The sequence below is a fragment of the Sander lucioperca genome, chromosome 10 (assembly GCF_008315115.2).
Source record: "Sander lucioperca isolate FBNREF2018 chromosome 10, SLUC_FBN_1.2, whole genome shotgun sequence".
NCBI classification, from domain to species: domain Eukaryota; kingdom Metazoa; phylum Chordata; class Actinopteri; order Perciformes; family Percidae; genus Sander; species Sander lucioperca.
This window is the reverse complement of record NC_050182.1, coordinates 17,041,436-17,059,480: the sequence shown is the minus strand read 5'-3', so window position 1 is coordinate 17,059,480 and position 18,045 is coordinate 17,041,436. Positions and strand designations below refer to the sequence as shown.

The window sequence follows — 18,045 nt, the reverse complement described above, 5'->3', positions numbered from 1 at the left end:
CTGGATCATTGTCCACAGACCAACACACAGTAAAAGTTTATAGATCCTACAGAGGAAGCCGTGCCACTCAACTTAGTAGTCAGTGGAGCATGTACATTTCATGCTGTCAGCTTTAGGCTGTAAAGTTTAACAAGCGTTTTCTCAAAAACTGACTAAATGTCCTTTTAAAAGGTCAACAACCCATGCATACTTCATCAATGTATGGTCATTCAGAACCAAGACCGTTTTGCATTCCTTCCTTTGGTGGTGCGTGTAGTTTAAGTTAAGTTTATTGGCCATGGCACAATGAGAAGGAAGAACACACAACTACAAAAATGCCAAAGATTCCAAGATTCCACTTTTTTCCATTGTGATTCATGATGTAAGCAGACTTGGCGACACCATACTACCAATAAACCAACACATTGAATACTATACCTATAAATAATGAAAACGTAATCAGTCAAACATCCAAAAAATTAAATATAACAAATTGCATGAAAAATATAACTAGGATGGTAAACTTACCATTCCAACCTTCCCACAAGCCATGATTTGGTGCTTTTTGTGGGTGTAAATGTTATGAAGCATTGCAAGTTGTAGTTGTACTCTATTCTTTAAGGATAATCACAAGATATGATGAAATTGCTGTTTGCCAAAATGAAGCCATGGGTTCAAAAACAACCCTGACTAACCTACTCTGAGAGGTAGGACAGTGCTTTTGTCACTTTGAAAATCAATAGTAGCCTTTGTGCTTTTGACACATATTCAGTGATTAATTCATATTCATTTTCACCATCTGCTGATGCCAAATACATCAGTCTGTGTCAGAGGTAAACTAAGCTGCCACACTACAGTGTGGCAAAGCCCACTTCTTGCTTTTTAAAAAGAACAACAATTTAGATCCCCACAGTTAACTACCAAAGGCTTAATAAAAACAAACCTTTAACCCTGTGGTCGTATACGACATCAACATATAAATTTTATGTCATATTAATTATCTCCAGATCAATACAGTGTAAAGACTTAATTTTAGTTTTTTTTAGAAGCAGAGGGATGTGCTGTTTGAACAAGGTTTTCCGTGCAATCGTTTTTAATAGTCTTCTATTTCAGTGGTTCCCAGCCTGGGGGTTGGGAAGGGAAAGTAGCCTGACAAGCCAGACCCACATCAAGATGTTGGGTCTGGGAACTCACCATTGGCAGGGCTCAATCCGAGGGGCGGGATAAATGGTTGTCTTTCAAATTACCACTGCACGCAATAGGATAGCGCTACAACCAAGCAGAGCAACGAAGAAGGTAGCGGAGCTAGTTGATAGATTAAACTTTTGTTGTATCCGGTCGGCAAAACTCTGAACACATCTTCCTTTTTTAAAAATGACTTCAGTGCCGTTCTTTGTTCTTTTCTCAAAGAAAAGCTTAACTCCAAGTCTTCCAGAGTCGCAAAGCCGATTCGAAAGACCGCTGTTCGCCAGCAGCAGCAGCAGCAGCCATAAGCCCGCCCACCGACTCTATACATGATGTGATTGGCCCGGCCAGAGTTTGGTTTTTCCAGCTCGTAAGCCAACGAAGAGTTGCTAGACCCCCTGGCTGCAAATTACATTTGCTGCCACTAGGGTGCGTCTAGATTTCTAGGCTAAAGGGCGAAGGGTCAATAAAGGATTAAAATATTTGTTCTCTTACTCTGCCAATTTGTCCACCATCACAATAACCTGTGATGAAGGGTAAAAGTAGACATTTCTTTTATTTTTCAAATTTCAATTTCAAATCTTATTTAACTTTTTTTTGCCTGACAAAACAAATCTCACCACAGTTTAATCAAAGCTCTGCCATGTCCTGAGTGTGTTAAGCTACACGTGTCGTAACACACACCTCTTTTAAAGCAACCTTTGCTGCCTCTTCCTCTACGCAATCCCAGAGAGTGGTGGTTAATAACGTGTATTTGTGCTCATGTGTTTGTGTGAGTTTTGTTATGTGTGTGCGTGTTTCCTCCTGGTGTTCCTCTCCTCTTGTTGTCCCACACGAGGCTCTCTGTGAGCCCACTATAGTCTGCCAGCACAACTGACCTGTGGTAAGGGGGAAATCAATAGTCAATTCCATTTTGCAGCCAGCATGTGACAGGTACTAGATAGGAGTGGATTAGGTGCATGTAAAGAGCAGGAGCGTGAGTCAGCGCTTGACTGACCCCCTCTCTTTCCCTCTCTTTCTTTCAGTGTCTCACACTCTCTCACTCAACCAAGTACAACAATTCAGGGTTATGTAGTAGACACATTAAGCACAATCTTGTGATAATGTTGAATATGACAAATAATTGTGGTTATAATGACAATCAATCATGTATGCTATGTACTATGATCTATGCTCTATCCTATTTATCTAACCTGTTTAATTGACGCACACACATTACAATAAGTACGTTGCTTTTATGTGAATTAAATATGGCAGGACACTTTGTTCAACACATATGCAAACAGCATCCATACACATGTGATTATAGCAGTGATGATAGGAACATGCACCTTGCACACGTTTGCTTTTTCAGGACATATGGTCGCTCCATCTGGGAGTTTTGATAATGTGGGCAGCTAGTACAAAACATATCTGAGCCTTCAATGCAGAATACAGTTTCAGTTTCAAAAGTGTATAAATTATTTCGGTCACAATGAGGTTGAAATTTTTTTTTTTAAATATCACGACTATTGGATGGATTTCCTTGAAATTTGGTCTAGATGTCCATGGTTTCCAGAGGCCAGAGAATGAACTCAAATGAGTTTCCCTGGTAACCCCACGGCTTTTCATCTATTGCCAGCAGATGGACATGGAGATATTCATGTCCCAGAAAAAAAATTAAAATTAAAATTAATTATAATAACTTTATAATAATAAGTAATAACTTTGGTCATCCCTTTAAGGCGCTGCATACCCACACACCCTGTCCTGCTCTAAACGATGCTAACAAGAAAGTCAGTGAATTAAGTGCAGTCCGTACCATAGAAATAAAATGGATAGAAGGGCAATTCCCATTCAAATCATTGTAGCAGAATCGTCAGAGCGGTGGCCATTTTTATTCCGTATTAACGGAGGTAAGGTTTTATAGTAATGGTCAAACGAGCAGTGGAGTATTAACATTACGAGGCAGAGAGACAGCCGCTAAATTAGTCAAATTTAACAACGTAATGCTTCATCCACACAAAGCACGCTGCTATCGCCAGATGAGTGACAACTTTGTTCGTCTCGTTTCTGTGACCCGTGTGGCATGGGGCATAGCAGAGTTAGCAAGCTAGCTAACTAGCCAGTTGTCGTTGTTGGTTAGCTGGCTGGCTTGCTGGTTTCGCTTGGCTTTTTTATGCTGCGTTGGTTACAGAAAATGAGCAGAAAAGCAGGCTGGGTCTGCAAACGTCCTTTCTATTAATTTCATTTCTATGTGCTGTACACACTTAAACAATTCTAAAATGAGGCCCAGTCAGGTTGATTAAATGAAAAACACCTGTTTGGCCCATGGATGTGTGGAGCTTCAGTTCCTCACCACAATCAGGTAAATAATTTAATTTAGTTATATTACTTTGGTTTATGATGAAACACATGCAAAACGAATGATCTTCCCATCAGCCTCAGCTGTTGTTTGTGTTTAGCGCTAGTCAGTAAATGTTAGCATGCAACAAAGATGGTGAGCATGGTAAAAACTATGCTTAACATCAGCATGTCATTGTCATTGTTAGCACGTTGACGTTAGCATATAGCTTTAGTTCATTCATCGGATAATTTCGTTACAGGGTGATAAAATAAATGAAAACATGTTCATAGTGTAAATATAATTACCAAGAAAATATAATAGTATAGTATATTTAGTATATTAGTATATTTCATGTGCATATTTTTAATTCCCCCTTCTCTTTGTAGCTAGCAGGTTAACACTTGCACACACTTGTTATAAGTTTACCCTTTTTAAAGATAATTTTTTGGGGATTTTCCCTTTATTGCAGTGACAGTGGATAGATGTGAAAGGGGGAGAGAGATGGGGGATAACACGCAGCAAAGGGCCGCAGGTCGAATTCTAACCCTGGCCGCTGCAGGACTCAGCCAACATGGGGCGAACGCTCTTACTGGGTGAGCTAGAGGCCGCCCCAGTTTACCCTTTTTATACTTGAGTGAGACACATTTACAAACAACCTATCTAAACATGCCATTGTACAATTTATATTTTTCTAAGTTTAAAATGTGTTGATGTACTGGCCCAATTTTCCCAACAAGGGTCATTCACCTTATAACGCACTAAAGTACTCAAATTGAAACACTTTGCTGTTCCAGCAGGTCTGGTGTCAAACATTTCAGCTGTGAGGCAGAGTATCTAACAGCATATAAATATATCTGAGGTTATAGGGCTGATTTGAGAACACTTTCAGGACTCTGTAATTTTCTTTACTATTAAAAGGCTTTAAATATTTTTACATTTGAATACAAGCATCCATGATTAGCAGGAGCCATGATTACAGCAGTTGTGAGTGCAGTTAACAACTGTAATTCTCTGTATAATAGTAGATAGATATGAGAGGATATTCCCAGCAGTGACTAATTTGGGGTTAGTCACATCTCTAATGTGAATAAGAATCTAAAGAGGAGACAGCATTCTATTAAGTAGAGTACAAGAACTGTAATCAAACCTAGCAAAGCTTCATCAGTTCAACTAAGCTTCGGCGCCCTCAGCTAATTTTACTGCTCACTGAAACGGATCATGTTATACCCAGTGGATGGAGAGCACTTTGTTCATTACTGCTGATTAGGAAAAAAGACCAAGCAATTTATGTCAACGCATGATAACCAGTTAATGTATTATTAATTAGTGCCTGCTTTTCTTTTCCACTGTTGGTTCCTATTCACAAACCTACCGCTGTGTGCATTTAATTCCTCCTCCAGCAGCCCCTTGATGAACAGTTAGCTACCATTCTGTTTTTTGAGAGCGGCGAAGTGACCGAGCAGGGATGCAGCCGCTAGATTAAAAGTTGAGTGGGTGAGCTCACTGCTGCGCCTCGCGCATCATTTGAAATGAGGCCTCCGCCAGAGAATCATTTTACAATTTAATAAGCTAATAAACGTGATATGGCAAGTAGTTTCGTGTGCCCTTGGAGGGGGTCAAGGCACAGTTTACAATCCCATTTAAGAGCTTGTTCTATTACCATGCTGACAAAGGACAAATGGACAGGCTCACAGAGGGAGAGGACTGCGTTTTGAGGCAGGTTCGGTGATACAGCAGATCTGCTACTTCCACACTCAACAGAGAGGGGGCAGCCGGAACTAGACTTATTGCATTCGTCAACACGGCTCCCTTAGGATCTTATTGAAGGGCGTTTGACAGCCGCCATATTAACACCTTGTGGGAAAAGACCATCAAGTGTAATTACACCTATACATAGCCATATTCTACTGCTCTTCATACTATTCATCCTGCACATACACTTATTCTTATACTACTCTTATAATGTTACCACACTGCACATAGCTGTACATACTGTACATATCTTAGATATGGTTCATACAGAATATCCATATTTATTCTGTTTTTCTTATTATATATTCTGCTAATACATTGCATATATCCATATTATTCTTACTACTATTATAATGTCACTGCTACTACATTGCACATATCTGTACATGTTGTTCATACACTGTTCATATTACATAGCCATATTTATTCTGCTCTTATAACACTGCAATACATTTCTTGTCCTGGCTATGCACCACCTGTCTATACTACAACATCACATTGCACTTTTCTGCTTTTTTGCACTTCTGGTTGGACGCAAAATGCATTTCGTTGTCTTTGTACTTGTACTCTGCACAATGACAATAAAGTTGAATCTAAATCTAAAGTTAAAATACCTCCATGCTCTCATACAAGCAAAGAGACTGACCTTTAATTGTTTCAAATTGAGGTGTAATGACTTGGTGTTATTAGAGCATCCGCAATCACAAAGACAGTATTGTTGCTGTTGGGTGATAACCTTGTATGTTCGAAACCGTTATTTTTCAGGAAATTAAAAAATAAAGGCCAATTTGGAAACATTTTATTGAGCTATTTTCCTCAGATGGAATCGCCCTGTCACTGTTTAAATATTTGTAAAACCCACAGACAGACGTAAAGGGTGACTTATAGCATTAATTTATGAAAACAAAATGATGAAATATGGAGATACAACGTTACTACCCACCAGCAACGACATATAATATAATATAAACGTGCAATATCACCTGTAAAGAATTATTGAATTTGTTCCAGATTTGATTAATTTTAGTTGAACTATTCAACTATTTTCGTTCAAGAAAGCCCTGACTAAACAGACCACTTTTCTTCCTACAACTGGGCCCCATCAGTCATGTGTTTCTTCCTGGAAAATAGCGAAGTTTCACAAAATTCAAAACAAGGATGTTGCTGCTGCTGCTGCTGCTTGGCTAACGCACACATACTGTATGTCCTCTAGTCTGAGCTGCTTTGAGCCACACTGTTTCATCTGGTGCTATCAGGGCTGATGAGAGCCTCTCGTCTTTCTGGGTCTGCTGCAGCTGCTGTGTGGTAAGTGGCAAGCCTCTCTGATGGCTCTCCTTTATCTTCACATCAAGCGATTTGTCGCTCCTTTCATTTTGATACTTGTGCCAGATTGAAAAGGGAAACTTCACAAAACTTGTTTCTGAATGACACGGGTTCAGGCTGGAGAGTTGCATCCTGATCCAATTTACGGGCCGCTCAACTTAATTTCATTGAAAACTCTTGCTTCATCTGATTGATTGATTTTGGCTGCTCTGTATTGTACTTGTGCCATTTATTATCCTTTGTAGTTTCCTGTCTAATAATGCCAGTTCATTTTTAACAAACATGAAATACTACACATAGAGGATCTTCAAATGTTTAGGATTTAAAGATAATGCCTTTAAAGTAATACTTGAAGTTTAATGTTTGAAACGTTTAAAACTTATGAAAGAGTTTTAAGATAGGAACGTAGCTGTTTTGGCAAATGGCAACAGTGTCGCTATGGAAGTAACATTAGCGTTTTAAGTTTTGGAAAACATATTTATGTTCTGGTCATCCATTAAAAAAAGAGGATGCGAAACAGATTGCTTTCCTCCTTTTTATCTTTATGGACTTTTGCAACTGCTGACACAAAATGTTCACTATGTTTGAGCTTAAATGAGCTGCTCTATTAACAAAATACACAAAAGATTACTTAACACATTAAATTCCTTATTTAAAGCACAATACTTAGCGTGAGAAATAAGACCAAAAAGGGGAAATTGTGGCAAATTTGTTATTGCGCTCTGAGTCAAGGATATTGCCAAATCCTGAAAGTGGGTGTTTTTGTAACCCCCAACAGCAACGGGAAAGGAAACATATGGTGGCTATAGCGAAATGTACCTTTACACATAGAGATATGACTCACTGAGAAACAAAAATGAATCCAGATAACATATTTTCAGCGATACATTAGGGAACCAAATTTGCCAACACACCTTAAAAATAGACAGTTGTATTTTACACTGTCTTGTATGAAATTGTGCTTGTTGACAAAATACACTCCAAATGTAATAGCATCTCTCTTCTTTCCCTCTCTCTCCCTCTCCATCTCAATTGCCTTTTGTCAGAGCCACAGGCAAGTACCTATTAGTAGTAAGCAGGAATTCTAAAAAGGGAAGCAGGGAAAAATGGAGGCCTTTATGCACATGGCTGATAAGAAACAGGGAGAAATTCCAATTCTCTCACACAGTTTTAACGCAGACTTCACTAAGAAGCATGTTATTGTGGGCTGAGAGCAGTGATCTGACTTTGAGTTTGAGTGATAGATCCAAATTATCAAAGTAATACATCTTCGTCTAATTTGACAGTCTAGACATAACATTTCAGAGGTATAGAGTTGTACTAGATATACTCGAAAGTCTGTTGACAATAAACATGTAGATGTTGCCAACATGTTTTGGCCTGAGGAACAATGGACTTCAAATTCTTCACCAGAATCCGTCAGAGAGACCAAGACAGAGTGTTAAAAGACCACAGGAAGTTTCTCAATGCTGTTGTCTCACTTACTGTGTATGTGTTTGTGTGTTCCTGTGCGTGCGTTTGGCGGGTGTATGTGTGTGTGTGTGTGTGTGTGTGTGTGTGTGTGTGTGTGTGTGTGTGTGTGTGTGTGTGTGTGTACGTGCGTGTGTGTGTGTGTGTGTGTGTGTGTGTGTGTGTGTGTGTGTGTCTGTGTCTGTGTCTGTGCGTGTGCGTGTGCGTGTACGTGTACGTGTGTGAAATTCATCTGTGATGGCGAAATCAATAAGGGGCATCTGCCCCACTGTCAGATAACACATGAGAGCGTTCCTCCCTGCTGAGCTCCTGGTAACATACGAGTACTGTAATCAGTTAGAATTATTGGAACCACTAAATAATGAATCCCACTATACTGTAAGAGGAAGTTTAAAATTATAAGTTCAAAGTCAATGTCCCTGATTCTATACATGAAGTAGCATTTGAAATGTTGGATGTGACCCATTTACCAGCTATCCTGTTAATCAGCTGCAACTCAAGATTATTTTCATAATTGAGTAATGTGATGATTATTTTTTAACCATTTTGTCCATAAAAATGTCAGAACATTTCAGAAATCACAATTTCTTAGAGCCATAAGTAGCATCTTTAAAATGCTCGTTTTGTTTAGCGACAGTCCAAAATCCAAATGTGTTGAATTTACAAGTGCTTTAGGCAAGAAATCCTCACATTTGAGAAACAGGAATCAGCAACAATTTAGTGTTTTTGTGCTTGATAAATCACTGAAACAATTTGTTTATCTTACATGGGGAAAAAATCATGTTTTCATACTTGAAATATATTGTGAAATAAGTTGTGAAATGTCTAAAAACCACATTTGGTTCATCACACGAACAGCTGCTTCATACGTGAAAAACCACATGTGCCTATGTGAATATATATTACAAAAGATTAAAAAATTTAAAAAAACATTTCTTTCAATCAGCCAACACATTCATACACTCAATTAAACAAATTGTTTCAGCATTATTCCAGATTAGTAACTGCTTTGTCTTTCTTCCCACACAGACACACAGAAATGCTGTGAAGGTATGTCTGTGCCTCGTGGGTGTTGCTTCAGTTCAGTTGAATTTTAACGTTTCATGGTTGTGTTATGGTGAGTATTTCAAAAACACAGTCCTCAAAATGACTTTCAACTTCACAACACCTGTGCTTGTACAGTAAATATGAGGTCCCAACTGTCGCTCAAATTTAAAAGCAGGTTGTTGAATTAATATCAGTACAATATGCTGGATAATTGCTCCCATCTGCTTAGCTTACAAGCTCCCATCTTCTGTTCATTATACATGACCAATCAGCTATGGAGCGCATGCCCAACAAGGCTGCTTACCTTCTAACAACCGGAAATTACAATCTCCCTGTCCGCTCGGAGGAATTTTATCCCTCTTATAGAATGGTATAAGAGGAGAGATTTAGCATACCTTATTTATTCTGTCTACAGATAATTTAAATTTCATTTTCTAACTGCTTGAATGTCCCATCTTTTGTGTGATCATTTTACATAAATGTGGACCCAAGCTGTCATGAATGTTGATTGTAATATTCGTGAGTGTGTCATGTGTCAGTGTATGGGTTGTTGTGCAAACACCTTATGTAGGCAGCACTGCAGGTTTCTCTCTACTATTGTGTTGGGAAACAGTGGATGCGTTCTCTAGCTGTCTGTTTATATTGAAGTATTATGCATTATGGAGATCACGTCCTTGATCACATCACCCTGCCATACCAAACACTTGAAGCATGCCGTTGATGATGTCTTTTGAAGCGCGAGACGTGATCACTCACAATACCTCCCTCAGGAACGGAATTCAAATATCGTTTTGATAGGGCATGAATGTTTGTAATTTAAGAATAATGCATTTCATTTTGGCTGCCTAACAGGTTTTATCATCATGATATCCACATGGGTGTCAGTGATTGTCATGCTGGTGGCATTCGTGAATGGAGCGAGAAATGGTGAGTATTGCTTTCAGAATGAAAAAGCACATCTAAATGGAAATACCTAACCAGCAGTAACATTGACAATTGCTATTACGCCTTTCCTTCCTCTGCCTCAGAGACTTTTGCCAAAACTAAATATAAAGCTGGGCATTTACTAGTAGGATTCCCTTCAACATGCCACATCTAAATTACTTTTCTCATTGTTAGAGGATGACATACAGCCGTGTGCAGAGGTTCAGACGTCAAGCTCAGTGGTGCCTTTGGGGTCACCTGTCACGGCCACCTGTGTCATCAGAGACGGCTGTCATCTGGTCATTAGACAAGCTGTTCATATAGAGTGGCGCCTTGGGCATCACTCTCTCCCCAGCAGCCAGGTGGCCAATGAGAGTGGCAGGTTTTCTGAGGTTGTTATACCGAGCTTCAATCACACCAGGGAGTTCCTCACCTGCTGTGTCCAGGCCTCTCCAGTTCAAGTAGTAGGAGGAGTGGAGATCAGAGCCGGATGTGAGGAAGATTTAAACTTCTTGTGCATGTTTGTTCATTTATAATCAAATGTGTCACTTGTTCCTGTTCCACCAGTGAAACCCAGGAATAAAAAACCTGTGAAAGTTTGGTAAATTAAGTTTATTTAAGCAAGGGTAACTTTTCCTTTGTTTGGTTAAGCTCAACATTAAACAATAGAAAGTAAAACCTTAATGTTGAACACTTTAATTAACTATTAAAGTATATTTTTTTTGTCCACCCATCTAAGATATCTGACACATTTTAATGGATCTATTGATGGATACACATTTTAGAAGTTCACAGCAAAAGCAGCAAAGATTGTATCAGAAGATTGATGCATCACATCAGTACTTTTTAATTTAGACTACTTCTAAACTGCCTTTGCCCAAAAACTTCACATTTGAATCGAAAACATAACAAAAAGAAACTCAGCAGATGTTTAGTTTCATTACATTTAAGGTCAGCGTACAAAAAGAACAATCTCATACAAAAAGAAAAGATGCTTTGTAACAGATTTAGCTATAAGCTTATTTCCATCTGCAGTACAAACACTTTACTAATAATACAAATACAAAAAAGTTTAAAATACAATAAAAACTGCATACATCCCGGGAGCCTGGGTAGCCTACCTGGTTGAGCATGCGCCCCATGTACATGTATGTATGCTCAGTCCGCGGATTCGATTCTGACATCCTGCCCTTTGCTGCATGTCACTCCCCCCCCCCCTTTCTTGTCTTCAGCTATCCTATCTAATAAATCTAATAAAGGCCTAAAATGCCCAAACAATAATCTTAAAAAAAAATAAAAAATAGATACTCATTCGCACTTGATTCCCATGTGATGCAGATATCCTAATCCCACAGGACCTCCTCTAACAACTCCATAAAAAACCCTCTTCATCTTGTTTTTTTCATCTATAGATCCACCAGAAGCACCCCAAAACTTCAGCTGTCAGACAAACCTCACCACCCCTGAAACCCTGACCTGTAGCTGGGACCCTGGGCAACAGGAGACCCACCTGCACACAATGTACACCCTCCACATCAAGATATGGTAATATATACTGCCTGTAAATTCTATCTTCCTGTAATACAGTGAAGCAGTTACCAGAAAGCAAACATAATTTTGGTGTCAAGAATGTGTAAAGTGTAATTTACAAAATATGTCTGTGAGTTTGCACAACTGCATTTCCCACATTACAATTTCTTCATTTCAGGGATTCAAACGAGAACCACACTTACGAACTACTGCCAGGAGTCCACCGTTACACCATCCCTCGCTCTGGTTTTGTTCTCTTCTCAAATATGGAAATATACGTGAAGGCGGTAAATGAACTTGGAGAAGCAGCCTCAGCACCTATCATCCTGGAACCCGTCAGTGCAGGTGAGAGAGTTTTCTTTGATCGTTTCTGTTGTGGGCAAGCAGACACCTCCATACAAAATGTCATTTATTGGCCATTATCCAGGATGAATATATTTATTATATTGCCCTGAACAATCTGATTTTACACATCAAAGTATCTTCACAGGTGTTGGGGAGTACTACTGCATGGAAATAAAAGTTGTATAAAGTCTCTTCTGCCTTAAGAAGGTGCTGTGTAAAATCTTTCCTCAAGTGATGTCACATGAGTCGGCGCTGTTTGAGGCTGAAGACTAAAAATGTAAAAAGTCCAAGGGTGTGTAGTTAGAAAGAAGTGGTCTTACTGACCTCTGTCGAAACTATATATATCCTATATTTACAACTTCTGATTTATAATAGAGAAATGGGTTAAAAATATTTTTCTATTTTTCACCAGACGGAATATTTTTTATTGAAATGGTTAGAAGAGTCTCTGAGGATTGTGGAAATACCTTCAGACCAGCTCTGAGTGTTGACCTTCTGGATCTTTTAAAGATCCCCTGGGTATTTATTTTTAGAAAAGCTGATGCTTGATGTGACTAATGAATAAATTGAATGTGAACTTTTTCCGCACAGATTAGAAAACCTGAAAGATTTGTGAGGGAAAAAAAATACATTTTACATCAGAACCTTTTGCTTTGTTTGTTTTTATTTCAGCTAAGTTTGACCCACCAACGATTTTGAAGGTTCAAGTGGTGCCTAAAAAGTACGGCTGCCTGAAGCTGAGCTGGAGCTTATCTCAGCAGCAGGCCTGGATGCGTGACTACCGCTTCAACCTGGAAGTCCAACTAAAGACTGCTGACAGCAGCCAAAGGAGTGAACAACCAGTGAGTAAAATCCATGTTGTGTCAATATAAACTAAAAACCTAGCCTGGAAATCCAGACCCAAATCCGAAAGATTAAGGGTCTGGCAATGAGTAATGAAAATGGCCCAACTCGAGGGGCGGCACCAAGCATGCATTTGAAAATCTCACTGCACGCAATTGGATAACACTACGACCAATCACAACAATACATGGGGTGACATATCCAGACTGTACCCATACGCTTAGCTACCAGCGGAGCTAACTGGTAGATTAAACTCTTGCCGTATCCGGTCAGCAAAACAGCAAAAACGTCCTTGCAAAGGAACGATTCAAGCGCCGTCTTCTGTTCCTCTTTTAGATAAAAAGCCTAGTCTAACTCGTTCATTGTAGTGGCCAAAGCCGTTTCAAACAACTGGTGTTCATCCGTAGCCATCTTGCAATGTTTACTAATGACTTCAACGTCGCAGCGCTGTCGTCATCTGTTAAGCTCGCCTCTGGCCCGCCTATATCACATACACCGATGTGATTGGTGCAGCTAGCCTACAAGGGCATAGTTAATGAGCATCATTACTGAATGCCAGAGTGACTCGCTGAGCAAATTCAAACTGTGCTCTCGCGTGAACTCTGGATTTCCAGGGTACTAAAAACCTACATTTAACTGTTGCTAGAGTAGCTACAAGCACCCATAAAGTAGCACGCTGTAAACTGCCTGAAGTTCATAATGTGCGTGCCTGGAGTCTTATTTGTATGTGCTCTGGGACAAATGTTAGATCCTGGTGAGCCATGTTAGACCAACCAGATCTGTGGATCAGTGCCGTCTTCTCCACGGGACTCAGTATCTCGTCCAGATCAGAGTCAGATACCAGCAGGGCCCCTGGAGTGAATGGAGCAGCAGCCGGTCTGGAGTCACCTTGGAGAGTGGTAGGGCTTCATCAACTCAGACACAATCAGTCACTCTAACATTTTCCAATCTATCGCCTTTTCTTCCATTTCCTGGTCTTTTCAACATATGCTAATGCCATGTTCTACATTTCTCATTGCTTTGCTCTATAGCACAGGCTGAATTGATGTATTGAGTTCAGCCGCACACTCTGGCAGTGAATCCATAGACCTGTCTTATATAGGAAAGTTTTCGTTTTTTAAAGGGTGAGAAGAGAAGTGCAGGATTTTGACGAGCCGCTAAGCTTGACAGCCGTCTCTTTCTTTTCAGCGCCCACTGGACGCCTAGACTCGTGGATGAAGGCATCGGGGGATCACATGCACAAACAACTCAACATACACTTGTTTTGGAAGGTAGACACATCACATGATGCTTGACACCTGTCACAGGTTGATTATATTTTCTGTTGTAGCTCTGGTTGTGTATGTGCAGTCTGCCTTTAAAATGCCCTCTCTTTTTTTCTGTTATAGCCATCAAAACAATTCCGTGCCAATGCCCAAAATGTGTCATATATTGTCTCAGTGAAAAGGTTGCCAGGTGAAAAGGGAAAGTTGTGCTCTACAAAGGGGAATTACTGTACTTTCAAGCTTCCCTGGAAAGCAAAGAAAGTGTATCTGAGTGCTATAAATGCAGCAGGGAAATCCCATCCCACTGAAGTTCGGATTTACCTACCTAAAGGTAAAATTGACAAACTTAAACCTGGTTAAACTGGTTTAGTAAATAGCTCAAATATGATACAGTTTAATACATTTTCCCCCACAATGTACATGATGTGTTTTGTGTCTGTAGCTTCTTCAGTGATATCAGACGTCACAGTCCTTCCTCATGATGACAGATCCTTACTGGTCCAGTGGAGAAGCCTGGTTTCTTCCAGTCTCACTGGTTTTGTGGTGGAATGGAGACCTTTGTTAGAAACAGACCTCACTCTCACCCAGTTTGAAATAACTGACAGAAACCAGACACAATTTCTTACAACAGGTATGTTTTATAGTATTTGTATTGCAGGTCTCAAGATCCATGTCCTTCTTGTTTTTTATTGCACATCTTCTTATTTCAACTTTTTTTGGGGTTTTCCAAATCTAGTCTTCATCCTTTACCTAGATGATTCACTCTTATACACAGCATTCTTTTCCCTGTGCACAACCTGCCTGTACACACTGTTAGGAGCTTATAGTCACTGATACAGTCTAACCTCTTCACTCTCATCAATAGGCAGCTTTGAGCCCTACAAGCCCTATGGGATCTCTGTGTATCCTAGGTTTAAGGATGGGATAGGCCTTCCTCAGACTGTTAATGCCTACTCAAGACAAAAGGGTAAGTCACCAAAGACACAAAGAGGATCACACAAAGAACAGGCAGCGATGTGAGAGTGGAGTGAGCAGCCTCAACTTTGAAGAAGTGAGAAAAGAGTTTAAAAAATGGTGCAATCAATCAGACGCAGCTGATACATGATGGAATAATGCCCTCTTGTGGATAGAAATGAATAATTATTTTTGCTGGCCTGAAGGTTTCAAATCACAAGCACAATGGCTCATTAAAGTTGTGATAACCACTCACAACCATATTTGTTTTTAAAGCTCCATCCATGGTTCCAAAAATACAAATTAAGAAGATCTGGCAGTCACATATTGAGCTTACCTGGAACGAAATGCCACTAGACCAAAGGAATGGAATTATCCAGAACTACAAAATCTTCTACTGGGATAAGAAGGGACCCATTAAGGGTAGGTGAAATACCTTATTTTTACTCTTCTAAAACATTTTCTTTTGTACTTTAACCTTTTGATGTCTGACTCTTTTTTCAGTTGTGAATGCTGACCCGGAAGAGAGGAGAGTGGTCCTCAAAGACCTCAACACTGTGTCTCCCTATGAAGCTTTCATGATGGTTAGCACGTTCGGTGGGAGCCTCAACGGGTCAACAATTCATTTCGAAATTGAGCCCTTCGGTTCGTATTATCATTTGGCAGTGGCTTTCTAGAAATGTGACAAGAGATCAAGAGAGTGTGTTTGCCCAAAGTAGATAGTTCACTCAGAATGTGTATTTCTCTCCTCAGATGTGGTTGCTGTTGTGATGATTGTAACTGTGTCTGGTGTTGGACTGTCATTGTTGATTATCTTCATAGTCCTGGCTTGTTTCTCCAACCAACAAAGGTGAGATCATTGCCATGCTGTCTTAAGCTGTGAAGCTGTAATGTTATTTATTCTGATATTATTCTTTCTTTTGCAGGCTGAAGGGGCAGTTTTGGCCAGCTGTTCCTGATCCAGCTAATAGCAGCATCAAGAGATGGACATCAGAATCAACGCAGGTGCTGGAAATAAACCTGTGAAGCATATAATACTTTTATGCAATAACCCCCTTTAGGTTTAAGTTGTAATAATCAATGTTTTATATTAGCAGAGGATGATAATGCTGATGATAATGTTGCTCCATGTCTGCAGGATGTGTAAACAAGCAACTGCTTGCTAACACATTTGCCATTACTTTGTATGTCAGTGTAGTGTCTACAGCTTGTTCCACAGCCCCCAAGTGGGCAAAAAAAAACCATTTAAGGATGCTTTGATTAACATATATTCATGAAAATGCCAAGTGATATACATGACCAAATACAGGCCCTATATTTATATTTTGTCATTTACTATTTAAAGACATTAATTTATTTCCATTTTGAAGGATTCCCATCTTTCCTGGGACAATGAGGAGCCTGATCCAATGTACCTGTCCCACCTGAGCTTTCTGGACCTCCCTGTAAAACGAAGTAAAGAGGACGATGACCCATGGTTAAGCAATGCAGAGGACACCAGTGACCTGGGAGAATCCATTTGTGGTTCACCATTCATCCGTGGCTACTCTGGTTCAAACAGCGACTCTGTTCCCTACGCCACTGTCATCTTCTCCAGTCCATGCAACAGCCCTACGCCTAAAGAGGCTCATGTCTACCTGCGGTCTGAGTCCACGCAGCCTCTCTTGGAAACTGAAGAATCCTTCAGTCCAAAGTGCTACCACAATATGGCGAATGATAGGATGCCAAGTGAGCAATGCTTTTTTGGGCCGAGCCATGATTGTGTACCTGAAAAAGGGGCAGACCCAGGCATTCTGTGGGATGACTTTCCTTTTCTACGCGCATTAGCCTTGAATGATACTCAAAATGACTAAAAGTACTTTGATTATAAGAGTAGCCGCTTTGCAAAATGTTTATGTAGGTCTGAGTTTGTAAGGAGCTGATTGTGATAAGTTGATTGAGCAGAGCACACAGCTGTAAATACATGCAAGATTTAATGCTAAAATCACTTTGATATTTAATGATTTAACTTTGTAGATACATCACCTCTATAGAAAATACATTTTCAAAGAAAAAAATCAATATTGTTGAGATGATGATGTTGTGGCTTATATGTGGAATTTCTCTTTGAATAAAATAATTAAACTATACATAACATCTCTCTTTCATACCGTTTTTTAACGATATTGTTTTTTTTATCCCATTTGGCTTTCTATCATCTTCCTCTCTGTAATTTGCCATTTTATTTAGGATCAGTAATGTAAAACATAAGCTACCACTGCAATTTGGTATAGTATTTGCCCATATTTATATATTTAATCAAGTCATTAACTACAAATTGTAAAATCATTATTATATATTATACCGGTATATTATATAATATTTTGATGATTTCACTCATTGCGATGAGTTGCTTTTTTAAACACATCTTACTCATCCTTAAACCCCATTGTCCCTCACAACTTAAGCCACTCTTCACAAAAAAAAATCTCAAATACAGTAAATAAAATGATTTAGTTATTAGCAAACTAGCTTTAATACTAATTAAAAAATAAAATCATTTTATACTTTTTATTAATCCCCAGTGGGGTAATTACAATAAACAAAGCAGAAGTAGCAGATCTATGGAGTTTTACAAGTTGCAATGTTGCTACCTTCTGAAACTGGTCATTTACCGTACCATGTTTTTCTTGTGAGTTTTGTTTACAATGTCCACCTAATTGGTGATCCCGTTCGTGACATTGCCCATACTATTAGCCAGACCTAATTGTCTAAATCCCCCCATTGGTGTAGTATCTGGTCTTCACCAGATATGTCCACAATGTTAGGAACTCTCCTGGCAGCGTCCAGCACCATCTTGTTTCTTTCTGATTTTCCCTGTATCTAGACAGGACAATTTAAACAATGGAAATTAATGCCTCAACCCCTTTTTTTTAATCCATGAAGATTTTCTGATCAGCTCCATCTCTTTCCTGCTCTGCACCATTTCCTTATTTTTCTCTGAGGGAAATCACAATATAAACATGGGAAATTACCATGCAAGGTCAGCACAGCGTCCAAAGGAAATGAAAATGAACAAGGTCAAAAAAGTTGTCATATGCTATAGCCACAGAGTGCTTTAGC

The 18,045-nt window shown here is 39.4% G+C and overlaps 1 protein-coding gene across 2 annotated transcripts; it reads left to right on the top strand.

Moving 5' to 3' along the window:
• Positions 1-6,389: 6,389 nt before the first annotated feature.
• csf3r (colony stimulating factor 3 receptor (granulocyte)) lies at positions 6,390-17,076 on the top strand. 2 transcript variants are annotated; one of them, XM_031289637.2, is made up of 17 exons: positions 6,390-6,547; positions 9,065-9,152; positions 9,935-10,009; positions 10,202-10,498; positions 11,419-11,551; positions 11,715-11,881; positions 12,554-12,723; positions 13,473-13,623; positions 13,913-13,995; positions 14,113-14,320; positions 14,432-14,620; positions 14,855-14,956; positions 15,220-15,366; positions 15,448-15,588; positions 15,697-15,793; positions 15,870-15,948; positions 16,314-17,076. In XM_031289637.2, the coding sequence occupies exons 3-17, from the start codon at positions 9,946-9,948 to the stop codon at positions 16,794-16,796; spliced, it is 2,511 nt and encodes an 836-aa protein (XP_031145497.1). In that variant the 5' UTR covers positions 6,390-6,547; positions 9,065-9,152; positions 9,935-9,945; the 3' UTR covers positions 16,797-17,076. The 2 variants fall into 2 exon arrangements, with proteins under 2 accessions (XP_031145497.1, XP_031145504.1); XM_031289644.2 differs by lacking the exon at positions 14,855-14,956.
• The last annotated feature ends 969 nt before the right edge of the window (positions 17,077-18,045 follow it).